Source organism: Suillus clintonianus (assembly GCF_016758775.1).
Source record: "Suillus clintonianus strain FC179 chromosome Unknown DEU56scaffold_18, whole genome shotgun sequence".
NCBI classification, from domain to species: Eukaryota; Fungi; Basidiomycota; class Agaricomycetes; order Boletales; family Suillaceae; genus Suillus; species Suillus clintonianus.
The window spans coordinates 453,715-478,664 of record NW_024539242.1 but is presented as its reverse complement, the minus strand read 5'-3'; the positions used below and the strand labels follow the sequence as shown (position 1 = coordinate 478,664).

Here is a 24,950-nt window from a genome sequence, read left to right as displayed (position 1 = left end):
CTAAACATATGATCTGTGGGGTATTGATCAGAGGATTCCTGAAATCCGAAAGACCTGTCCATGGGAATTCTTGGGTCCCCCCTCGGTCGTCTACAGTATGATGGAAGGATGGAAGGACGACCATGCTTCCTAAGATCATGAAGAACAGAGTCAACATTTGCGAGTCTGTGGAGGCTGAAATAGTTAGATTCTTTGCATCTTTCCCTGAGTCCAAGCCGTCATCCAAGTATGTCCAGCGCCAGATCCATGGAACTCAAGGAGGTGTTGCCAACGACAGGATTGAAGATGCCCTGCGTCTCAACAAACCTGTATTCTTCCGGGGCACACCACAAATTCTCCAACCAATGTAACAACAGAATGGCTGGACCGTAAATTCAGACTAAGTCCTTATATGCCTGTGTCTATTCATGGTAAGTCTCAAACTTGTGTTGCAGATGCCACCCATCCTCACCAGAAAGGGACAATATCAGATGCGGTCGCTGGCATGAAAGACCCGATGACAATCCAGTGTGTTCTGGACATCCCATATGTGCATGCAGGTCTTCCAGAGCCTTTGTGATGAGTTTTTCCTACATTTAATTTTGCTCTAATTATGACATTTGTACCAGACAGAAATCTGGTGGTTTTGCTGGAGCCAGACAATGCAGCAGTGCCCCATTTACAAGATGACGCCAACAGTGTGGCGACATACATTCACATTGAGTCAGGTGGAAAGCTCTGGGTTTTCTTTCGTCCAAAAATGTGATGGTAAAACTTGTCAACTATCTGAACTTCAAGGAGGAGGTGGTATGTCAGGTGGGTCAGCGACCAGCGTCATTGACATATGGGCTGGTTACATGCACAGCGGCCAGCAGTACAGGAGTGCTAGACAGGGCAATTGATCACCAATGTGCTAACGGTTTAGACTGTTTACTGTCTCCCCTTCCACCTTCCACCTGAGGAATTATGAGTGGAAATATTCGGTCATGGAGAGAAATAGTACCTTTGGGGATTTGGAGGGGGACAATGCAAGTGATTCTGCTCGCTTACATTTTCCCTCACCTTTCGGTCTTCCATTGTTGCGCTTCTTGACAAGCTGTCCAGATCTGCCTTCTCGGTGTGAGTCATGTCATGGTCAACAGCCATGGAGTCAGAAGCTAGCTCTGAACCATCCATGCACATAGCTACAAAGCCATTGAGCACCATTGTATCTTCTTCAACGATCGGAGCCACCATGCGGTGATTTTTCACACTCCTCAACAAAAGCACAGGCATTGGCTCCATGTAATCAATGGAGGAGGAGCTACTGTTGGATAATAGATTCATTGTCAGTGCAGCATTACCCATGGTGCAGAAAAGGTGCATGAGGTGTGAAGGACTGTCATCCAAATTAGTTAATGTGACGTAGAATCGTTTGAGACCCAGTGCCTCTAAGTAATCATCATGGTCTTGGAGGGAGGCCTGATTCAGGCTCTGCGACATTAGTTTGCCATTGAAGTCCTCATCCCATGGAATTCCACAAAGGACTCGATAGTGCTTGATCAACCAGATCAATGTTTTGTCTATGATTGCCTGCCCATTTCCATAAAGCTGGGCTCATTGGAGGAGTTTCTTATCATTGGCCCTGAGAGACGAACCAGATGCATCAAAATTCTTACAATAAGATCTCCCTCCTCAAGGATAATGCACAATAACCCTTCATTGATCACAGCAGCGAGTTTTATGGTCATTGTCCACAGCGTCCTGTGCTTGTATGCACTAATGATCTTCCAGTGAGAATGTTGCATCTGAATCTAGATACATCACTGAGGCTCTGCATAGCTATGTATTTATTGCACGGATGTTGGATTACACATCTGGACATGCATAGGGCTTGGAGTCCCGTATCGCATCACGATCTGTGTTGCAATGGCCAATGACGAGCAAGGGTGCGTGGATGCCACATGAAATCCTATAACTGGATGTCCACTTGTCACGAAAGACACATTCATATGTCCATCCTGATATTGAAGAAACCACACTGTGATATTCCTGTGAGTACAGATATCAACCACATTTTCTTATCCTGATATTTGTTGTAGTATACGGTTCAGGGTTATGCAATCAGATCTAAATTTTTGAAACAAAGCTCTCAGGCGTTACTGGGCATCTTCCTCACCTGGCATAGTTGTGGTTGGACATTTGTTGCTGACTCAATAACTGCGATCCTGGAGCAGCAATTTCGCTTAGAACCGCACAAGGTATCATCTTCCAATGAAACTGAATCATCAACAACTGATTTTGTGAAGCTCTCTGTACAGTTTCCCGTACAACCTAGTCCAATAACAATTGCCCACATGCGGTCGCCCCAGACTTTCAGTGGGTGGCCGAAATGAATTACCATTACAATTTGTTGGTCCTAGTAGACACTCATGCTGACATGGAAACCGTGAACCTGGTCACATCGGGCGGTGTCAACAATATGGTGTCCGTCACACTATGGGAGGTGAGTCCAATCCTTTCACAATGAATCAAGTGTCTAATATGTAACATCAAATTTACAAAGCTGCTAGGGAATTATATCAGCAATCCCTTCTGCGTCCTTCATTCGTGGATTGGTTCTATGCACCTGTGGTCCCACTGGTTACATCACAAACAGTGTCATACTGCTGAAAATGATGAAAGACTTGTAAGTAATTCAATATTTGTATTACCCAGGTGCAGATTGGATGCTGTGACAGGAACATATTCGACTTTGTTCTCATCTTCTCAGTGGTGGTTCCACCATAGACAATTTAATCATTCTTGTGTTGAATTGTTTTATTGAAAATGGTCTCTTCACTTTGGGACTTCTACTTGGCCCCACACTGACACTGCTCGTGCACCCTTATTCATACTGTATGTATTCGTATGCATTAGATATTGCACGTGCTCTTTAGCACAATGTCAGTGGTGTCACTTCTGTGTTCTGTTTTATTTGTTCAAAGGCTTTCACAGTGATGCATGTTGGTCTTCAGTAACGCATGTCAATATCATGATAAGGACCATGTTAATGGACACCATTATCAACAACCAGTGGGAGACACATACCAGCCCCATATATCACTGATGAACATCAGGAACAAACTATGCAGTGCCACAGGTGTCTCAACATAATGATTTCTTCAGCCCCGCACCTCATTTTGGAATCGGCAATATGCAGCAGGGCAATAACAGTGGTGTATAGGCACCAGTCGGACACTCTGTATGCAATAGTGAGATGGACTCCTGTATTGTACTTTTAGAGTAGATCAGTTTATGTGCAGTAATTTTCATGTAATGAATGCATAATGCTTTATTGTGTCCTAATTTTTCATGGTACATTGCGCACTTGCTGACCTGTTGTTATTAAATCTAATTGAAAGAACCAGGTATCACATTGAGAAGGAATATCACCATTATACCACTAGGACATCAGTTGAGAGGATACCTCATCAATGCAGACCTGCCCTATCTCAATGTCTTGCTTCCTGATGACACCTGCAGTACGGTAGTCAATATTATATGATAAATTCCCATGACACATTGTTTGCATGGGTTATGGCACACGCAATGCGCATCCCTACAAATAAGCATTGTCTAACATCATGTAATATCTTGCTCCTCTTCCTCAACCACCATCATCAAAGTCATTGCTAATGCTGAAGTCCTTGGTTGGGGATGTCACTTGTCACTGTCATGACAGTCTCAATTGGTTGGGTGCGCTTGCACATCCACCGAGTCACTTACAGCCTGGGGATGCAGATAATATGTTCAGCCCAACATCTTTGAGAACCGCTACACATGTCATGGTCCTGTCACCGTCCAATTGGATCACCAACAAAGTGTAATACTAGGTAAATGACTTCATTAGACAACATCTAGAGGTTTCACTCCATGAAGGTTACAGATGGCTAAGGATGCACTGGCAAGGAGATAACATATATGTCTGAATCACAGGTGAGTTGGTACTGTAGGTATCTGTGCCACGATGTCTGCATAACTATTACATACAACAACTTCACTTACTCCTTTATCTCAACCATATGCTAAGGGAAATTTCAAAACCACTTGCCCTATAGGAGTCTCTTGAGAATTAGAGTCAATGCACACCACAAAAAGTTGAGCCTTGTCCACAGAAAAAATCCTCAGTGCTGACAAGACTATCCATTCTTCATCACAGACATGTTGAGTCAGTATTTGTAAATGATACCTTATACTAAGCACAGGGTAAAGGGAATATCCAGGCCACAATCTTGTCACTTGTGACTCGTCAGATTCAATGCACCCAATTTGTCACAAGTCATTATTATCATAAGCAACTAGAACATCCCGTAAGTTGCATTTCTGTCTCTCTAACAGCTTGTGCAATTGGTTGTCAGGCCCGTGGTCCATTTATAATCAATCCATGGGTAGTATGACCCCATCATTAAAACACTCACAGAGGTTACATAAGTCCTTTTCACTGAATATAGAAATACTTATATTACATGGAGGGGGTGGGAAGATTGCTGCTTAAATTCAGATTATAAAAGGTGGTAGGGTCATCAGTGATGCTCACTTCATTGTGTCTGAATTATATTTCTAAGATCTCCAAGGGTCTTGATGAGCTGAGCAGCATTTCTTGCAGATGAAAAAGTAGATGCAGAAATCTGGCTGTATGGGAGGATGATGAGAAGCAGTACTAGTTGTGTCGTCATAAGAAAGACCATTGTGGGTGGGATTATCACTAGATCTAGAGGCAGCAGCTGCATCATCTGACAATGTCTGAATATTCATACTCATGAATGTGTGCACAGTGAGGCACTCGCACCACGGCTGGGTTGGTTTTGAAGTGGATTGAAGCCCAGTCTCTACATGGCCTCAACCAATCACCAGTCATGATCTTGTTTGCTGACACTTATGTTGGCCAAAACAATGTCTGACAATGTGTGGTTGATACCAGAGTCCTTGCATACTCCAACCCCAAGGATGGGAGGCCCTGGGGCTAGACATCTACCAATGTTTCCCTAGTGTACAGCGTGATATTCAACTGCAGTGGGAACCAATAACCTGAAGTGTGTAGACATTCAGCGACATAGTGTAGCCTGGCAATGTGCATATGCGAGTGCCCCCTCCATGAATTCATGTGAGACAAATTGGTGTCATGCACCTTGTTTATCTCACCATCCAGCCTGCCACTCAAAGAAAGCAAGAACACAGCACATTTCCTCATGCAAAAGCAGTACTTTCTCCTCCCACCGGTGAGCTCGAGCCCTCGCCTTACACCATTCCACGTGTAGCGCTACAGCATATTAAACAATGTATACATATTATGATCGAAGACTTACAATCCTGTAGTCCGGCCATTTTCCATATCCATGAAATATTCTGTGGGCTGACTGTCTTCCCTTCATTGTGTCTGAGAGGGACTGTGTCCTTTGTCCTGTCTAGTGGCTTCAATATCCGCTGCCAATCATCATTCTTACCGAGTTTTGATGCAAGCATCACAAGCGCATCTCTGGCGGCAGTGTACTTGACCAATATTGCATTGATTCGGCTTTTAGCTGAATGGATAATACCTTGAGCACGAGTATTCACACACTGACCTCAGACAAAAGCATCCTTGTACTTGTAGAGGTGGTAGGTCATATTAATGACAGTGCAGAGATCACTGAGAGTGTCATTTGCTTGGGCTTCATGTAAATCCCATTCATACCTTAGCAAGTGAACATCACACAGAAAGCTTGAGGGTAGCAAAGAAGGAAGAAAAAGATTGATCTTGTGGACCTTGTCCTCAGAGGTAATGTCATCAGGTGATCACAGGCGGGATATCATTAACTAATCCACTGCTTGCTTCCCAATCTTCGCTTACTGTCCAGTCACTAACATCTATTAACCCAATGTCCCTTAGTTGTCCTTCCCATTGTCTACTCAGTTCATCAGCTATAATGTTCAGTTTTCCCGGTATGTGTCTAACATTAATTATGTGATGAGCAAGAATGCCATCCCTCCAGCATGCGTGGGCCACATTCATGTGATCATTAAGGAGTACGTCTCTGAGGGCCTGACAGTCAGTCTCTATTTCCATGGGGAACCCCCACATGGTGTCTGAGAGTTTATCCAGCCCAAACTTCAGGCCGCAAATTCTAGGAAGAATGGTTTGTACTTTTGCTCGGATGTCAAAGTGTGTTTCAATGCGAACACTATCGGTAGGAGGTGTTCTATCCACTTCCCGGATGGTTTCTGAATATGCGTGTGCTGTTTGAACTTTGCGCACTGTGTGGGCCTTCTCCCAGAGAGCCAATATCCAGAGAGGCAGTGGCTGAGGTTTGAGAGGAGGGTGAAGAATGGACCGCTTGCCGTCCCAGATCGCAGTGTTGACTGTGGTTCTTAGGCTATACACCCATGCCTTGGGAGGTATGAGTGTTGGGATTCTGACCTTGTCCTTTGGATGAGCACTGTCAAACGACGAGTCTGCTGTCGTGTGAAGCAGGTGCCATAAATATCAGGTAACTTGAACTTTAAAATGCCCTTCACAGTCTAAGCGAGAAAGCAGCTGGTAGTATAATGCTGCGGGTATTTCCATGATCTCATCAAGTAGGTCAAGATCGTCAGGGTCCAATGGTTTGACTCCTCTATCAATCTATTTTGCGATTGGAACCTTGACAATTGTCAAAGAAATGGTGGGGTCTTCAGGAATTACAGTGATGGTAGGGGGGGGCAAGGGGGCAAGGGCAGTATGTGGTGGGTCTTCAGATGGAATGATTACGTGTGCCAAACATCATCCTTGAGCCTGTTGATCTGCTTGTGATTGTTGGTAATCTCTTTGCACGGTTGATGTTTGCCTGTGGTGACAAAAACACATTTGCGGTGTGTTTGTCCCTTGAAAGCAGGCTCTTGGCCATCAGGCCAGAATTGGCCTGGCTTGTCGCAATTGTTGATGACTGTAGTGAATTAATTGAATTGAAAACATTAGATGAGTGAGTAGACATACATTTAAACCACGTTGAGGTTTAGTGGTAGCTGTGGGTGCCTCCTCCCAAGGGTTCTCCCCCCAATCCAGAGCTCCTGACAACGATGATTCTGTTATAATAGGAAGTGAATGGACCGCTTCTAGAGGCTCCTGAGTCACTACAGATGATCAGGACTAGAGTCCAGAGTAAGTTGCCAAAGAGGCAAGGAGCACTAGACTCTGGGATATGGGCAATGTATGGTAAACAAATGTAAACATACAAGCCACAACACAAAGGTAAGGAATAACTCGATCTAGAAACAAGTCCTAGAGAGGTCAGGAAAGTGAGTGAATGGTCAGGGAAATATGGGTAATGAATATGTACATATAGAGACCATGAAAAGGATAGAAAAGTGTACTGTAGAGGAGAATAACCATATAACCAACAAAAAGACTCTTTGACATGGCCGATAGCCTCCCTAGCCTGAGGTGTTGTAGATCAAACAGCTGCTCCCAGAGTGGAGTGGCACATCACTGGCCTCCTTGTACCCCTTACTCTTATGCGACCCATAACACCTCTTAGCAAGCACTGTCATATGTGCACAGCTTAATAAATCCATATATGTTTTAAATTGTGCTTACCCAATTTTCCAGCTTAAATTCAAACTTCAATCTGCTTATCATGGTACTCACCAATGCCATTGGCTGGGCATTTGTTGTATCAAGTTGCCACATCCCACCACTGGTGCGCCTGCCAGCGGGTATGAAGATGGGCCCTCCTGGAGTTCATGAAGATGGAGTTCATGATGGACTTAGTATTTTTGGGGAGTGAAACTTCTTCCCAGAGAACATTACCGTTAAGTTCTTCAATTAAGATCACATAAATCTCAAGATTTAAAGTTCCTGATAAGGGACAAGCAGCGGCTAGTTCTCTTACTATTGCGTCAACAGTGTCTCCTCCAATAGGTCGAGGGTGTCATTGTCTATGCCACTCAGGCGCATGTGGTCCAGCACTTCTGTGCTTCTTCCTCGTGCTCCTGCATCTGCTTTCTACTCTCTGTGCTGGTCCAGCTTCCTCCACCTCCAGTTCTTTACCCACTTCCAAGTCAGGCAGCTTCATATTATGTGGACACTTTTAGTTGCTCAGGCACTTATCTGTAAATGTCTGCTGTTAACTTATGCATTTGGTCCCTGAGCACCAGGGTCTCCTGGGAAAACTCCAATTTATTGTATTTTGACTGCTGTGGGTGAAAGCTGTGTTATGGTTAGAGGTCTCTGTGTAGGCTTAATGATTTTTCAGTGAATCTAAATATCACTGCGACCTTCCAGCGCTCAGCATGGGCATTTCACCCTCAGACTATCCCTAGAACAATCACTCAGACTATCCCTGGGATGATGGCCAAGATCTTCAAGATATAATTTGTCGCATTGAAGAAGACTTTCCACCAGATTCCTTCAATGGAGAGCAACCTTATGTCTCCACACCATACAATGACAACCCTTTATTTGAGATGTTTAACAGTGAGTGATAGTGTTTAGATACCTGACTTGTACTCACACACTTTTCTTGGACCAGACCCTCAACTCAACTCACCTTTCCCTCAAGCACCTCTCCCTCAAGCACCTCCCTACCTAGCACCTGCTCTTCCTGCCTCACACCTTTTTCTGTTGGCCTAGTACCTGGCCCTTCTGCACCTGCTCCAGCTGCACCCGCTGCCTCTACATCTGCTACTTGTATAGCACCTTCTGGGTCTGCCTTCAATCCAGCACCAATAATATATCTAATCAATTTTATCATGGTTATGGATGGGGAAAAAGGGAAGAGAGTCAGAAAAAAAACAGTGCGTTGTAGTGGGTACATTTGTACTCACCTGCTCAAAGATCATGGCCAGGGGGTTATGAAATCCAAACCTATTGCCCAGATGCCCCCAGCCATCAAACATTTCAATCCTCTAGAAAGTAATTGAAAGGAAGTGGTACTCTGCTACCTAGCCTTAGTATAAATGATCAAATCAAGTTAAATAGGGAGGGGAAAAGCAAAACATTACCCACTCATTGCAACCTAAACCCTTGTCATTCCCTTACATTGACTCCTTGAACTTATTTTTAATGTTTTCTGCTTATTTTTTGTCCTGTACCATCATCACCTGTCAAACCTGTAGTTTCTGCTCATTAGGCCTACACTTTCCCAAACATTGGATTTTGTTTTTATCACCTTTGGACCCAATGTTTCAATCTTTAGTTATCTTGTCTTCAGCCTAAAGACACTACTAAGGGTCAAATTAGCCTAGGCTTAGCAAGACCCACATAGTTACTATTTTATAGTAGTTTTATATTTCTTTGTTGTGCCATTATATTTTTCACAATGAGATACTTGGGTATGGCAACATCTTGTATCATGTGGCACTACCACCATTAAGGTGGGTTTGAATGAAGTCATTAACAAACTGAACTTGTGTGAACTAGTATCATTGGGTATTCAGTGGTTCTTCTCTAAGGCAATAGCCTAATAAGTCAATAGGTTGTTGTCCTCATAATATATTGAATTTTCTGACACAGATCGCCAATCATCAGATCAGTGAGGATTTGAGGATGGTACAAGTTTTCAAACATGCTTTTCATCATCAGTGCTTGTATCACTGGCAGAGCCTCCTATTCTATCTGCTTGTTCAAATTTTTCCTCTACCAGTCCCATCCTGTCATCATAAATATGTGCATGCCCACCATCTTCATGGTCAAAATCTGCATGTCTTTGGGGCCCTTTCCAACCAGCAGCTTGATAATGAAATTTGATGGAAGAAAACAACACTGACGTGTAATTGTCAACAGTGTGGGTGTGACCGGAGTTGACCTCCATCATATTGTTGATGGGCATGAACCAACACATCTCTTGGCTACACCTGCTGTGTTCTTCCTTATTGTCTTGCTTGACTGGGTGATCTGTTGGCTGAGGTCAGAATCTGTATGCAAGTTGGCTTGATTTTGGTGAAAAAATTGCATTGATATGGTCTCATTTTGCTTGATTGTTGGCATTTGAATTGCTGTGATATGGCCTGATCTTCCTTAATTCTGGCAGTGGTAATGCTATGGTATTGCTTGTGTTGTCATTATAATCCTGGCCTTATTATATAGTATTAAGACACCGAGAGAATATGGGAGAAGTGATGCTGATAGAAGCTGCAGAATTCTAGGAATGATCAGACTTCTGTGACTGAGGTAGGAGACTCCCAGTCACTGATCCCTTTTAATTTTGCTGGATCCATTGCAACTTGTCTGGGTTGAATGATCATACTGAGGTATTCCATTTCTTGTGCATTTGTCTGGTTTCAGAAAGAGCGACTCTTTCCTGAGCATTTTCAGTATGTGGTGGGTTTGTTTCTTCTGGTCATTGTTACGCTGAAAGCGTAGACTCAGGTAAGAGCTCTGTACTAAGTCTCAACGTGAGACGAAGATAATGCAGAGGTTCGTTTATCGTTTATCGTTTGGGTCAAAGCTTGGTGACAAGAGTCAGCAAGCGAAGACAAGACTGATGGTATCGATCAAGTAAAGGCACTAAGACGAAGAGTCTTGAGTGAAATCGTATACGAGAGCTGTCTTGCTCAAGGAAGGTCTATCAGAATACTGAGTAGATTCAAGTCAAAGAATACAAGGCAAGACGATCAACTACTTATAGGTAAAGGTCAGTTCAGGGCAGGACTACCAAGGCAATGGTAAGGGTACAGGGTACAAGATAAGAGATACGAGATAAGACGGCGATCAAGGATGCTGTATAAGAAGGTGATAAGGCGTCATATGGTAGTACATGATAGGAGAAAAGATAGGGGGGCCGGTCCGAAGTATGTTATCGTAACAGTCATTAGGAGTGTGCGAGAATATAAGAATGTCGTCTATATAGACAATAAGATGTTGTATGATAGCACTAGTACATTGTTCACATTCAGAGGTATCTCCAGTTTCCCTGGTAAATGATAAAGCTGCAAATTGATACCACTATAGCACAGTCAGACTTCAACATTTATCAAAGGTGTAGTGCTCCCATACTGTTTACATCCAAATGCCTTCCTACAGTAGTGGATGAGAAACACCACAGTGTTAATAGAAGCACAATGTGGGACTGACTAGCACACACACCATCTGACTATGTTCATAGTTATCAATGACAATCATTGCATCTTCATTGAGGCCAACAACATCCACGTCTCCCTATGTTAGTAAAAAAAAAGGATAAATACAGTGTGAATAGAAAGCACTGCAAGACATATTGTGATACATATACCATGATCTGATCATCTTTATCCTCGTCAATATTCATCGCATCCTTGTCATCAAGGCTGATGATGTCCATATCTCCCTATGATAGTGTAGAAGGAGGAGTGTAGTGTCAATATAAAGCACCACAAGGCACAATATACTCACCGTGTTTATGATGTCTTGGTCAATGAGCATTGCATCTTGCTCAATGAGGCCGACACCGTCCATCTCTCCTTATGTAGTGTGAAAGGAGGAACAAAGTGTGAATATAAATGACCACAAGATATACAATACTCACTGTTTTAGTGATTCGGGTTTCATCTTCGTTAATAAGCATCCCATCTTTGTTATGGAGGTTGACGAAGTCCATGTCTTCCTATGGTAGTGTAGGTAGAGTGAATGAAGGTGAAATGCAAGATTTAAGCTATTTAAAAGCCTTGATATTTGACCATAAAACATTACCGAATCCGACATCTTGGGCTAGGCATGCTGCCGGAGTTTCGTTGAGAAAGATGCACACATGTAGATGTAGCAGAGAGTATTTCAAGGTGCATTATTCCATTGTAAATTCAACAGATATAATCTCTAGACATTATTACCCTTTAAGGTGCACTCTCATGATCACGTGACAATCAATTTTGGCAAAAAAATAAGGATCACATGACATCAAAATACCCCATAAAGGGCAATACATTTGCGCTATGGCTTCATCTAATCTAAAGTGTACAATATTGACAAAAATAAACAAAAACAAGTAACTAATAATCTAATGTAGTGGAAGTCAGTATGATGTTGAATATTAAACCAGCACTTACCAGTTTGAAAAATAACCAAGGAATGGTGAAATCAAAATATGATATAGAAAGCTAGAGAAAGAAATGCAGTTAGTGTTAGAGTATGATTGAAAGAAGAAAAACCCGCTCAACCAGACAGGCACAAAGCAAGAAACTGTTATAGAAAGCTAGAGAAAAAATGTGGTAGTACTGGAGTATACTTGAAGAAGAAGAAAAAGGGGGGCTCAACAAGGCAGGCGGAAAATCTGAAAAAGAGGTGAATAGGCGCAAAAGCTGGACAAAGGTAAAGGCGCCAGTCTCTAGGAACATGGTTGGCCAAGAGCATATCCCCCAGATCCCAAAGTCCAAGGCACTAGTCCCTGGGAACATGGTTGGCCAAGAACACAACCCTCAGATCCCAAAGTTAGGGGCACCAGTCCCTGGGGACATGGTTGGCCAAGAAGAACTAAAAAAAGTCAATCACAACAGGTGCAGGAACCATTGATTGTGTGTGGCATAATTTTAAATGCCCTTATTCAGTTGGTGATTTGCAAAAGGGGGAGAGGTGCATTTGTTCATTGATCATATCATAGTCGTGTTTCTGAACCCACCATTCATAGGTATATCAACATAGGTTATCTTTTTTTCAATCATACATTCTTCACACGGTGTTCACATCCTCAACATATCCTACAACATTGCCTGCCAATGGAACAAAAACCTTTGGTCGCGCATGTCAGCATTCCTGCACAAATATCATATCAACCACGACAAAAGGTTATTACATTCCTTGTACCTAAATCTCACCTACCAGCGCACATCACTCATTGTCAAACCAGGTTCTCGTTCAACTTTATCAATGGTGTTGGGCGGACAGATGGCGAAGCTCTGGAGCATGGGTGGGCAGATATTTACCCTCTTGCTACAAGTACTTGTGAGATGGGACCTGGATCCAGGCAAGATACCATAGATGATCACTTAACGATTGGAATTGGAAGAAAGTCTGTGCTATGGGTGAGTGATTATTCTATTGATTAGTGTTCAAAGCTAAGCTACTCCTACAGGTGCCATTCTTCTCCGAAAATATAAGACCACGGTGCCTGAGGTTGAAGAATGTGCTCATGATCTTGACAAGTTTGAGGCTGCCCTTGATGCTGACCAATTAGCTGGGTGGGGAACAGATATTGAGATGTGGGAGTTGGACCACTCTTTGCCAAACCCATTCAAAGTGAAGACGGGGGCTAGTAAGTGCTGTTTTGTGCCTAAACCTCTATGTCACTAATGGGTAATTTAACAGTGGTGACCCAGGCCGCCATGCATCTGGCATTATTGAAGACCAAGGCAAAAGAAATCGAGCGTGGTGAGCACATGTCCCTGGATGATGATGTATCACCATTGGTCCTTATCTGTTCAGGAATAGAACTAGAGGGTCAGCAGTGTGTATACGCATTATTTGTCACACTCACAGCTAACTCAGCTCTACCTAGATGATGTGTTGAGTTTGAGGGGAAGAGCATTGGACAGCATGCCATGGACACTCAAAAAGTCAAGATACTTCAGCACATCAATACCGTCCGCCGCAGAATTGATACCTGGTCCCACGTACAATTGCTGTACATGCCCTGTGTCTCCCGTTCAATGCTCCAACAATTGAACCACAGCTAATATTGAGTTTACAGGAATGATTCATCAATGAGCTGATATTCAGTGAAGTCATTGAGTTGATGGCACAGTTAGGCTCGACAAGATCACTCAGAGACAAGAAATGCGCAAAGCACAGAGCATCCCAGTACATGATTGATGATGGGAAGCTGTCATGTCTTCGTGGAGGCACCGCAGTACGAGCACGAGATAGAGTGGAATGTGTCACCCAGGAAGAAGCAAACAACTCACAATCAAGCAACACAATGAAAAAGGACATTGGGGTCGCAATGTGATTAAAATTGCACTCACATATTGTATCTACAGCCCAAGATTAGATGCATTAATCATGTCGGTGTGGGGACAACAAATCTGCTGAGTAGCAGAAGGTGTTGGGTCTTGCTGCCTAGCTGCTATGTCTTGAGAGACAATGTAAGACCCAGGCTTTCTTGACTAGGGAGTGCTCAAGCAGGGAGAGAGAGAGAGAGAGAGAGAGAGAGAGTGTGTGTGTGTGTGTGTGTGTGAGAGAGGGAGGGTGTCACTCCAGACAATGAGGTTAGAACTTGGTATCAGGAGCAAACTAGTGAGCTAAGAAGCTACAACCAGAGAAGCTACAAACTGGGGAAGCTACTACTTAACCCTAGAAGGGGAGCTACCAGAATATGAACTAAATACTGCTAATGAGTGGAAGTGTAGGGCGAAGATTTTGATGATTAGGTAAGCAGTCAAATGCCAACAGTCAAATGCCAACATAAACAAAGGAAAGGGGTAAGTAAGGCTAGGTAGAAACTGTAAATACAAGGCCACAGGGAACTAGTTCCCTCCATCGGTCATTTCAGATTGCGCTAAGTGCAAAAAGTTTGGAGCACCACACTTACACTCACTTCTCAAACCTATCACATGCAGACATCCCTTTGAATTACTCATAGGCGACTACCTAACACTACCGAAGGCCAGTGGATACAGCACGTTAGGAGTGTACCTAGATACCTTCTCACAGCACATTTGGGTTCACAAGTACAAGTCGACAGGCACCGCGAAGACAACGGTTGACAGCCTCACGCAAATATTCCACAACTTTGTGGCACCTGAAACATTCGTGAGTGATGGGAGTAAGCATTTCAACAACTCAGAGGTCTGAGACTTCTGCGCAGACTGGTCCTGCAAGACACATGTGTTAGCAGCATATGCACCATGGATAAATGGGCTTGTAGAAGGTACTAACAAAATATTTCTGCATGTACTCAAACACCTCTGCGTGCCAAACTTGGGCGAAGACAACTACAAAGCAATCTCCTGGGACACACTACCCAACAGCTGGTTGAAACACCTTGACGAGGCAGTAACAGCTCTGAACTACTGCATACTCCCCATGTTGAAGTTTTTGCCGAAGGAGCTCCTACTAGGCCAAGTAATTAACATGCCTCGTACAGGCATTAGGGTCACTCAGAGTAAGAAATGAAATGTTTACTAAAGCTCGGAGATCAACAACAATACAGCTGAGGTCAACAATAACACAAACTTATTGCATGAGCTGAAACTTCAGATTATTCCAGAATTTCAAACTCCGCTACAAACAACGCCACATATGCAGCGAGTAGATAGGAGATTTGATCCCCTGATTCCCAGCACACCCCACCATGCCTCCTCAGTCCAGACGTGCACAAATTCTGCATGACATTGACCAGAGCGCACTTGCATTAGCCAGGGTGTGATACCAGCATGCCATGGAAAAGTCTATGGACTCTGACTGAAACTCGAGCTTTGCATCCCTAGACCTCACCCATGACTCAGATCTCGATCTTTTCATGAACATCATGCTTACCTGTTAAGACCGTGCTAAAGGGGGTGGATCCGAAGGGCTTGGCTTCAGCTCGTGCACTGCGCCCCTTACCCAAGTATGTGCCCTTAATTTCCGAAGGCTAGAAACAAAGTCTGAGGGAGGATGATAAATCCCGGTGGACTTCAAGGGGACAAGTCTGGTAGGCTCTTCTGAGGAAGAGTCGGGCCGATGTTCAGGGGGTTAGTCCGGCCGATGTAAGGAGGGTTAGTCCAGCCGATCATAGGGTTAGTCCGGGCAAATCATAGGGTTAGTCCGGGCGATCATAGGGTTAGTCTGGGCAATCATCGGGTAAGTCCGGGCGATCATAGGGTTAGTCCAGCTGACATAAGAGGATTAGTCCGGCCGACGTAAAGGGGGTTCGTCCGGCTGACGTAAGGATGGTTCGTTGGCCAACATAACAGGAATTCATCCGGCCAACATAAGGGGATTAGTCCGGCTGACATAAGAGGATTAGTCCGCCGGAAAATAGGGGCTTTAGTCCGCTGGACATGGCGGACAGAACAGACAGGTGTAAGGACAGAAAGACAGGAAGACAGAAAGTCCAAGAGGATGGAAATACAGGAAGTCCAAGGGGACAGAAAGACAGGAAGTCCGAGAATGCGGAAGCTAGAGGTAAGACTACACTAGACAATGTCTAGAGTAGAAACTGACAGAGGTAGACGACCCTAAGGTAGAGGCGGAGATATAGTACAAGGAATCAATCTGAGGACTCAGAGTTTGGACAGGGAAGTGGACCCGGGCCCATGGAAATAGGTCTGGATCCCAGGAAACAGTAATGAGGATAATCTAAGGTGATATTTGAACTGAGGAAACTACTATGAGTTTACAAGGTATTATATACTATGGACATGTTGCAATGGGGATGGAGTCAGCGGGGATCCGGGTCAATGACAGGAACATATGGAAAGGTTAAACTGACAGGTGCAAGGAAAATAATACAGGAACGATCCAGAATGGAGACAGAGATGAAGTATCAAATGGATCCAGGCATAGGAGATATGATCGAGAATGAAGTCGGATATTAACTGTCAAGCAGATCTGGGCATATAGGGGTTAGGACAAGGGGACTATACAAATGGGGTAACAGAATAGGAGCAGGACCAGAAATGAACTGTCAAGCGGATCATGGGAAATGGGGACGGAGATGAACTGCGAAGTGGATCTGACATTTTTAGGGGTTAAGTGGGTCTGAGGCTCAGGATCTGAGTGGGTCCGACGTTTAGGGTCCGATGAATAGGAGGTCTGATGTATAGGAGATCCGGACTTTGTATTGACAGGTTAGGGGAAGCAGGGCGGATCCTGCTGAGGGGTATGGATAGGGTTCTGGCTATGTTTCAGAGGTCTGGACATTGTTTGTTGGGAGAGATGGGATATGGTTCAGGGGCTCAGTGTGCGGTATATGACATTACCCCTCCTTCACCTCATTCCCCTGTCTTATCTGTTTTCTCTGATTCTTCTGACTCTAACTCATCCGACAACCACAATTATCTTACACACTACTACAACTGTGCTCAAGACACCATCACCACTCTGTGGGATGAGGTTAAAAAGACTTGTGTACTCCACAGGCCTGATGAACCCCTCCCACGAGCCCCACAACTTCATCTCCTTGTTCATTTTGGTGAATATTGCCCTCACTTATTCCACCACAAAATATGTGTTGATCCAGAAATCTTTAGAAAGTCAGGGATCTGGAAACTCCGGCACCATCCGTCTGGGTCCGTCTGGGTCCATCCGGCTCCATCCGGGTCCACGAGTCTTCTGTTGCCTTTTACCATCGACGTGACATCAACACCATCGACAATACTTGCACAATGAGCTCCTTCCAACTGCTTATCCAACAGCTTGAACTTAGTTCTGATGCAATAACCACTGCCTCCATCAGCTCTCTTTTCCTTTTCATCACAATTGGAACCACACTCAAGAATGACATCATCCTCGCAGAACCATCATCGACACCAATCAACGAGCCTCCAGATGTTCTCCCCCCTGCAATTGCTAAGTTCCTTGGTGCAGGGTGCTCTATATCCCTGCTCAAGTGAGTGATGCATGTGCCATGCTGAAGGACATTATCTGGACTGGAGGGATCACAATGGATACAGGAGAATTATGGGAGACAGAAGGGATGCACAGGGGAGTAGGTATGTACAGTGTCAATGTTCGTGCTCGTCATTACTCATTACTTAAAGCCGAGCATCTCCTCTACCCCCCAAACAATTATTGTGTTCAATTGAATTGCTCACGTCATGCTAAAGGCATGATGCTTAACAAGGCGAAGCAGCACTACGTCGTCCTCTTTACTCTCGCTAGTGGCCCCTGCACAGCGAAATCGGTTGACCTTTACTGCAAAGGTAAGTAGTCACTCGTTCTCACTCGTTCTTAGGTATATTGCTCATTGTACACCCTCCCCAGCATGTAAGATCAATTACCACTACAATTACAGTGTATCTGAAGGGGAACAGACATACTACGAGGACCAACCTCCTAACATACAAGTTGCCGAACACGTCTACATGGCGAAGGAGGTCATCGAGCTCTTTAAGACCGCGATGGACCTTGCGTGGTAAGTGATCAGCCACGTAACTCATATCTCGATACTCAGTCTTGCAGGACATCAGCCACTAACTGTGCACGGCTCTATAACCTATGTCTCTCATGTGGCAAGCAAGCACCAGCATCATACGGAGTGAAGTTCGAAGTTTACGTAGACCATGTATGGGATGGCTATGTTACCTCCTCGCTTCTTGAAGACTGTGAACATCGAAAATGTTCCCTGACCATCCCTCACACTGGCAAACAATGTGATCGCTTCACTACCGCAATGATTGCGAGAAATCGTCGGACACAGCTCTATGGCTATGATGATGTGCATCGTCACCACTGTGGTAAATGTACTCGGATGTACACTGATCCTGAGGGCAATTGTGAGTATCATTGGCTCGAGGTGTGACACCACAGCACCACTGAGCAATTCAAACTAGTCCATAAGGTCTCTGTTATTGTTGTCGATGGTGTTACCGTCGGACATCCATGTTGCACTGTTTACAACTGTCATATTCCACTTTCCAACAATCATCATCGGTTTTGCCGTACTCACACCAGCCAAAACAATGAGTGTGCTGTTATTGGGTGTACATTGCCCATTGTCGGAGGTCATCGCACATGTTCAATGCTGGAACACCAACGAGTCGAAGAGACACATGTCTTACATGGACAGTCTCAATTCCAGCTCCAAGAACAACTTGCCCGTGCCCAGGCTGCCATTGCTGAGAAGAGGAACACAATACTGCTTCCAGACCTGAATCAACTCGATGCTGAATCCCAACCTGATGTACAAGAAGAGTATGAATTTGATGAAAGTGGGAGAGTACTTCCAGCCTCAAAACCATCCCAGGGTGGAGATCCTGCATTACAGCCTAAACAAAAAAAGATCAAAGCAACATTTGGTCGTCGCCGCACCCACAATGAGCAACTGATTGTTGCTCCCTGTGGGATGATCATTGCTCATCAAACTTTTTTGGAGCTGAAGGAGTTGTGAGTGTCGTGGTATGTGTCTATAACTGAGCTTTGATATGTACTTAATTCATTAGTTATATAGCAATTCATCAAGGAGGTTTATGCTAGCGAGGACTCAATCAGCAAGCCCAACCATATTTCTTTCGACAACAACTGCACATTGGCAAAAATGGTGAAAGACGAACCATTTTTCAACAACATCGGCTTATCCGTTGATGTTTTTCACTTCCAATGCAAGCATTCGGAGATGGATACCTTCTGTCAGGAAAATTGCAATCCCAGAGCCTTTCCGGAACTCATTGCTGATGACGGAAATGGTTGGCATTTCAACTCCTCTGTCGTGGAGCAAACAAACAACTGGTTTGGTGAATACCACCCAATCTGTCGCAAGATGCTGGCCCACAAGTTCAACTTCTTTTGCGATGAGCTGATCCTGCGAAGGAACCGTCGCACGGAAGAAAAGTTGAGACAGGATGGGAAAAACCCTCACATGTGGCCACGACATAGTCATATTGAGAGTAACACTACAAGTGAAATTACAACGAGTGTGGTACATGTACAAGTAAAATGGATGGTATAATACTACTAGTCATAAGTGAAACACAAATCGAGGGCACATGTAAAAAGAAAACAAATTCAGACCTTACTTCGGAGGTCACTTTGCCTTGTTCGTGAACGCAGACCAAGACCCCTTCTCCGTGCGACCATACTCAATGAAGTGCTCACAAAGTCCATGGTTAGCACTGAACTGCCAAACCTTTCAATTGTCATAGAAGGTTGAGGCTTTGAAGGGGACACCGAAGTGACCAACAAACACGTCCACCACACTTCATCGACCCATGGCAGCCATCCTGCACATTGTGAATCCGTCAGCAATGTCAACAACGTAAAAGTCCGTTGGCCATATAGACACTTTCTCGACTTCAATAGCATTCGCCTGCGAGGTTCCAAGTGAAAGCAGGCTTCCAGTACTCTGCCTCTTCACGATTGGCACTGAGATGATGGATGAAGGAGAATGTGAGGAGGAGCTTGATGACTCGGAGGGTGAACGGTGATGCTGCTTCCATTGATGCTTTGTTGGACGGACAGTGTTTGTCACATTGTCACGGTCACCATCTGAGAGGGACAGTGTAGAGGAATAACGGTGCTTTGAAGTAAGATTTGGCTTGTCATCATCATCAGTAAGAGATAATACAGAGCTGTCATCATGAGGGTGAGGGATACGAGGTAGACAACCCTTTTTCAAAGCACAATTGATGGTGGGGACTTGATGAGCTGGTGGAGATGGTGTTCAAGGTCTACACAATCCTTCACGTGAGGATCCTTCACAAGCAGGATGCTGTTGTCACGTTCCTGCAATGACACCATGTGCCCAATATCGAAGTGGGTCCAGGTGCCCAGAAGACAGTTGTAGTGTTGAATGGGCAGAATAGTGGTAGCAAGAACACTCTTGTCATGTGAGACCATGCCAAGCTTATGAAGCACGTCAAGACTAAAGGAAAAGTTGGGTAACTTGAACCCATCCTGGAACTCGTATATGATGGGCTCAATGCCATCCTAGTCAGACAGTATCAATATTAGTTGAAAAACACAGTAAACAAGATCTTACCTCACTCCAAGCATAGACCACAACATTGTTCTTCTCTCACTGAGCAGCTTGGACACGCTCAAGATCACGCTGGCGTCTATCTTCCTGCAACTCTTCCTCACGAGCATTCTGCTGAGTGAAAATTGCAGGCATCTGTGTGGCATATTGAGGAGCACCTCATTTAGATTGTGATGAGCCCACAACAGCGGGGGAAGTACCAGTAGGATTGGGATTAGGGAGCGAGAGCAGGACAGGGTCAATGTTTGAGTCATGAGACTCGACAGCCCGGCTCTTGCCCTTGTCGACCCGCAGCAACTGATCAAGACCAGGCTCAACATCATCTTGAGTGGGGGCATAGACGGACTCGGTGGCGACAGCAGGTAAGGGCGGTAATGATGACAGACGAGGTCGAAGCTCTAACATTGGGTTCAGTTGTGCAGCTGCAGTATGGCCCTTTACGGAGCAGCCACCAAGAAGGCCACAGTGTGTGCGACAAGTATGGTTCCTGCAGAGGGAATGAGCACGCTTCTTACAGACAAGAGCAGCACAGATCAGCAGGAGTGCTGCAGCATTCAATTGGGTAGGCTGAGGGACAGGGTTAAGTTGTGTCGCAAGAGGTTCAAACTTGTTGGAGGGTAGTGTGGGTGAGCCAGAAGGGCCTTGTGCCCAGCGGAAGAAAGTACATTTTACTTGAGTATCGCTCAAGAATTTTCTGCACTAAGGTTGGATATCAGTTAAGACCCAACTGTCTTAAAAAACGACTTACTATTGCCATCCAGTGGCCCTCGTTTCCACGTTCATTAGATTTACAGCGAGTCCATGGGACTTCCTCGTGGCAGTTGTTGCAGGAGTAAATGAATGTTGGTTTTGGTTGTGCAAGGCGAGCAGCGAGATGTCCTCGAAATCTTCAACAACATTCTCGATCAGATCTCTGACCAGCCCATTTTTCAGAACAATTCAAACAACCCCCAGCTTCCTGTCTCTATTCAACTTGCGATTTTTCTTAACCGTGCTAGCCACTACAGTAATACCATCACTCTTGAAGACATGGCTCAATGGGTTGGTGTTAGTGTTAGTTCAGTTGTTAATTGCACTAACTGTGTAATTTTTGCACTGCTCTATCAGCATGACACACTCATGAGCTTCCCTCCACATGACTCACAGGACTTTGAGCATGCTCGGAGGTATACTGCATGGGTAACTACCTGCCCTGAGTGGCAGAATGGTGTTCTAGCTGTTGATTGGACATCAATTGATCTGTATGCAACACCTGGTTTTTACCACCAGGTTTTTTTATGATAGGATATCAAAATATTCCCTTGGCTGTCAAGTAAGTTTTTTTTTTTTGGGTTAAAATTAAAATAAATTCAAGGCAGTGATTATGCCTCACAACCTTCTGATTGTCAACTATTCTCTTGGTCACCCTGGAAGTGTCCATGATGCATATATATGCCTTTAGATCCACTTGTATTGACACACTTCTTCCAGCCAATCACTGGATCTGGGCAGACAGTGCTTATCCACTGAACACCTGGTGTATTCCCCCTTTCAAGAAACCCCACAATGGAAGGCTGACAGTAAATCAAAGGACCTTCAATTTTCACCTGTCTGTTGTATTTTTTATTCCCTATTTTTTCCTTATTCATATTTATATAGGTCCATGTTCATGTTGAACATGCATTTGCTGCATTGAAAGGGTGGTTTCAATCTCTTCAAGACCTTCACAAGAACATCAATTCAGCAGATGATCTGTGAGCTGCTGTCCATTGGATCCAGTGTTGTCTCATACTTCACAACATGATTATCTGGTTTGAGGAATGCCGTGGTCTTAAATAGAACAGAGGCTCAATGGATTGGGTCTGTCAAGAGGCTAATGATCTCATTCATACAGGGGAGGTTGAGGGACCAGATGGAAATGAGCAAATTGGTGATAGATTGTATGAAGGAACTCCAGGTCATGCTTGTCGTGAAAGGTTGATGGATGATCTCTTTGATAGCCCATACTCAAGCAGCCTTACATGTTGTAGGATTGGGAAACAAATGGTCTATTTATTCATTCAGATCACACGAGATCAATCATATCAGCATATAGTAAAGGCATCATGAAAAAAGGACATAGATGGCATAGAGGGGAAGGATATGAGTGGCACAAACAATGGTACAAAGCATGAATGACAGAGATTAAAACATGATACAAAGACAACAAGAAGAAAAAACAAGTACAAGCACTACACAGCATGCACACTTTCAAGATCCTTGACTGAGACGGCAATACTCAATTTTGAGATGAAGGGTAGCTGCCTCCTCAGCATGCGCATGCGCCAATGTGTCATGCATCTTTGTCTCAGCTTCACAAAGACAGATCTCTGAGTCCTTCATCTCTTGCGCACCCTGATGGATGACATTAGCTTCTGTGCGCTCGTAAGCACGTTCCTCGTGGAGGAAATGATGCTCTTCTGTCTGTCGAGCAAAATTGAACTTCACCATGTAATGTTTGTTCTTGAGTTCCTTGTGCACAACTCTGTCAGATTGTGCACTCTCGATCCAGTTAGCACCTCCATTTGGCTTTGAGCCTGGCTTTGGAGGTCTGAGTGCTGCTTCTTGACTTGGTGGCCTTTGCCCTTCAAAGAGGATGGTGCATGTTGGGATGTTTGGGACATGGACAAAGGGGCAGATGTTGTTGATGCGGTGCTGACCACAATGAGCTGGAGGACCCACCAGAGTTGCACATGCTCCTACATTTCTTCGAGATAGGTGTTGTGAAGGACGCACAGCTATCATAGTGGCCAGTTTGTAACTTTTGGGGGGTGCAAATTCTGATGGAGGCGGGGGAGAAGGGGATGGTGGAGGGAGTGGGCATTTAGAGGGAGCTCGGGGCCTTGGTGGACTGTTGAGGTTGGTGACATCGGGGTCGTATTCCCACTTGTCCTGTCTTGCAGGACGAATGGGCTGAGGGAGCGGATCCAAGGTGGAATCCATAGTGTTGTCATTGTCGCGATATAAATGTTAGTTATATGATCATTCACCTCTACAGTATGCTTTTCTATCCTTTTCATGATCTCTATACGTACATATTCATTACCTATATTTATCTGACCATTCACTCACTTTCCTGACCTCCCTAGGACTTGTCTAGGTCGAGTTATCCCTTACCTTTGTGTTATGGCTTGTCTGTTTACATTTGTTTACCATACATCGCCCATATCCCAGAGTCCAGTGCTCCCTGCCTCTTTGGCAACTTACTCTGGACTCTAGGTACTGTATACCTTTACTATACTTGAATACATTGGCAACTTACTCTGGACTCTAGTCCTGATCATCTTTGGTCACTCAGGAGCCTCTAGAAGCGGCCCATTCAGCTCCCATTGCAACAATAAATTGTTGTCTTGAAGGTATAGGCTGAGAGTGTCTGGGAGATCAGAGTCGTTGTCAAGGGAATGGGGGGCATGGGGGCACGTTGGTGTGAGTACGGACAGTGCTGGGGGGTCAGTGCCAAAGTGCTGATGATAAGGGCGCTGAGCGCCAGTGGAATAGTTGAATTGAGGGTGCTCAGTGCCAGCAGAATAGCCAGCACCCCCATATGTAGTGCCAGAGGGAGCAAGGTGAGGCTGAGGAGCTGGCTGAGGAGCAGCATACTGAGGAGCCGGCGGAGGAGCAGCATACTGGGGAGCAGGTGGAGGAGGAGCATACTGAGGGGCAGGTGGAGGAGACGGCTGAGGTTGAGCAGCAGAGTGAGTGCTAGAAGCATAGCCCCCATATTGGGTGCTATCAGATTGTGGGCCCTGTGAGTACAAACTTCCTGCCATGCACGAGATTCGAAAGTAGTTAGCAGCGTGGTCCATTCCAGGCTGGGATGAGACTGTCTTTAGAGACAGCACTGGATTGGTCCCTAGGATTGAAGCTAGCTTGTCATACCAAGGGAAGTCTTCCAGTATTTGTGCTATAAGTTTTGTTAGAAAAGATATTTAAAATAAATAAAAAAATGCACCATGCTAATTCTGAGCAGGAGTGTTGTCGTGCAGCATAACACCAGTGCCCGTCACATGTAGTTCATCACGCCAGGATAGCTTACTCAATTTTATCATAGCAGTGTGCACAATACGCTCAAAGCAAAAAGGAAGTTACTTCCCAAGTGGTGAACACCGTGTAGAATCACAGAGAGACTACGCAACTCATATAGGCTAGAAAACCTCGACGGAGTCCCAATACCAGGTGAGTTCTATGCCAGGCGTTTATGGGCATTCCTTCCCCAGGAGGGAACCAAGTTGGCAGATGAACAGAGAAGAAGTGAAGAAGAACAAACGAAGACAAGAGTAGTAGAGGTAGAAGGAAACCAAGCACCAAATGAAGAAGATGATGAATAGTGTTTTAAAGTCCAATCCAGTCCGGTCTTTTTGCCTTTTTTGGAGGCAACCGGACCAGACCAGT

General features: G+C 44.7%; 9 protein-coding genes across 9 annotated transcripts; 5 read left to right on the top strand and 4 right to left on the bottom strand.

The window, feature by feature from the left end:
* Nucleotides 1-122: 122 nt before the first annotated feature.
* Nucleotides 123-745, top strand: DEU56DRAFT_754122 (uncharacterized protein; the record flags this gene model as incomplete). Its single annotated transcript, XM_041349772.1, has 4 exons — nt 123-346; nt 379-410; nt 435-507; nt 613-745. The coding sequence occupies 4 exons, from the start codon at nt 123-125 to the stop codon at nt 743-745; spliced, it is 462 nt and encodes a 153-aa protein (XP_041211085.1).
* Nucleotides 746-1,887: 1,142 nt separating this feature from the next.
* On the top strand, nt 1,888-2,748 carry DEU56DRAFT_754121 (uncharacterized protein; the record flags this gene model as incomplete). Its single annotated transcript, XM_041349771.1, has 7 exons — nt 1,888-1,907; nt 1,961-2,012; nt 2,061-2,219; nt 2,280-2,337; nt 2,385-2,464; nt 2,532-2,647; nt 2,700-2,748. 7 exons carry the CDS (start codon nt 1,888-1,890, stop codon nt 2,746-2,748), a joined length of 534 nt encoding a protein of 177 aa, XP_041211084.1.
* A 3,962-nt stretch (nt 2,749-6,710) lies between these two features.
* Nucleotides 6,711-7,375, bottom strand: DEU56DRAFT_754119 (uncharacterized protein; the record flags this gene model as incomplete). The annotated part of the gene is made up of 4 exons (XM_041349770.1): nt 6,711-6,902; nt 6,953-7,089; nt 7,192-7,224; nt 7,330-7,375. The coding sequence occupies 4 exons, from the start codon at nt 7,373-7,375 to the stop codon at nt 6,711-6,713; spliced, it is 408 nt and encodes a 135-aa protein (XP_041211083.1).
* A 4,887-nt stretch (nt 7,376-12,262) lies between these two features.
* DEU56DRAFT_754118 (uncharacterized protein) lies at nt 12,263-13,871 on the top strand (the record flags this gene model as incomplete). Its single annotated transcript, XM_041349769.1, has 6 exons — nt 12,263-12,423; nt 12,774-12,868; nt 12,999-13,178; nt 13,232-13,294; nt 13,349-13,370; nt 13,643-13,871. The coding sequence occupies 6 exons, from the start codon at nt 12,263-12,265 to the stop codon at nt 13,869-13,871; spliced, it is 750 nt and encodes a 249-aa protein (XP_041211082.1).
* Nucleotides 13,872-16,783: 2,912 nt separating this feature from the next.
* On the top strand, nt 16,784-17,460 carry DEU56DRAFT_910380 (uncharacterized protein; the record flags this gene model as incomplete). The annotated part of the gene is made up of 2 exons (XM_041357168.1): nt 16,784-17,039; nt 17,102-17,460. 2 exons carry the CDS (start codon nt 16,784-16,786, stop codon nt 17,458-17,460), a joined length of 615 nt encoding a protein of 204 aa, XP_041211081.1.
* A 101-nt stretch (nt 17,461-17,561) lies between these two features.
* On the top strand, nt 17,562-18,368 carry DEU56DRAFT_732100 (uncharacterized protein; the record flags this gene model as incomplete). Its single annotated transcript, XM_041348252.1, has 3 exons — nt 17,562-17,769; nt 17,831-17,981; nt 18,029-18,368. 3 exons carry the CDS (start codon nt 17,562-17,564, stop codon nt 18,366-18,368), a joined length of 699 nt encoding a protein of 232 aa, XP_041211080.1.
* Nucleotides 18,369-20,176: 1,808 nt separating this feature from the next.
* On the bottom strand, nt 20,177-21,297 carry DEU56DRAFT_754116 (uncharacterized protein; the record flags this gene model as incomplete). The annotated part of the gene is made up of 5 exons (XM_041349768.1): nt 20,177-20,491; nt 20,544-20,547; nt 20,584-20,675; nt 20,724-21,239; nt 21,289-21,297. The coding sequence occupies 5 exons, from the start codon at nt 21,295-21,297 to the stop codon at nt 20,177-20,179; spliced, it is 936 nt and encodes a 311-aa protein (XP_041211079.1).
* Nucleotides 21,298-22,769: 1,472 nt separating this feature from the next.
* DEU56DRAFT_910377 (uncharacterized protein) lies at nt 22,770-23,501 on the bottom strand (the record flags this gene model as incomplete). Its single annotated transcript, XM_041357167.1, has 1 exon — nt 22,770-23,501. The coding sequence occupies one exon, from the start codon at nt 23,499-23,501 to the stop codon at nt 22,770-22,772; it is 732 nt and encodes a 243-aa protein (XP_041211078.1).
* A 347-nt stretch (nt 23,502-23,848) lies between these two features.
* DEU56DRAFT_754114 (uncharacterized protein) lies at nt 23,849-24,607 on the bottom strand (the record flags this gene model as incomplete). The annotated part of the gene is made up of 2 exons (XM_041349767.1): nt 23,849-24,462; nt 24,595-24,607. 2 exons carry the CDS (start codon nt 24,605-24,607, stop codon nt 23,849-23,851), a joined length of 627 nt encoding a protein of 208 aa, XP_041211077.1.
* Nucleotides 24,608-24,950: the final 343 nt, after the last annotated feature.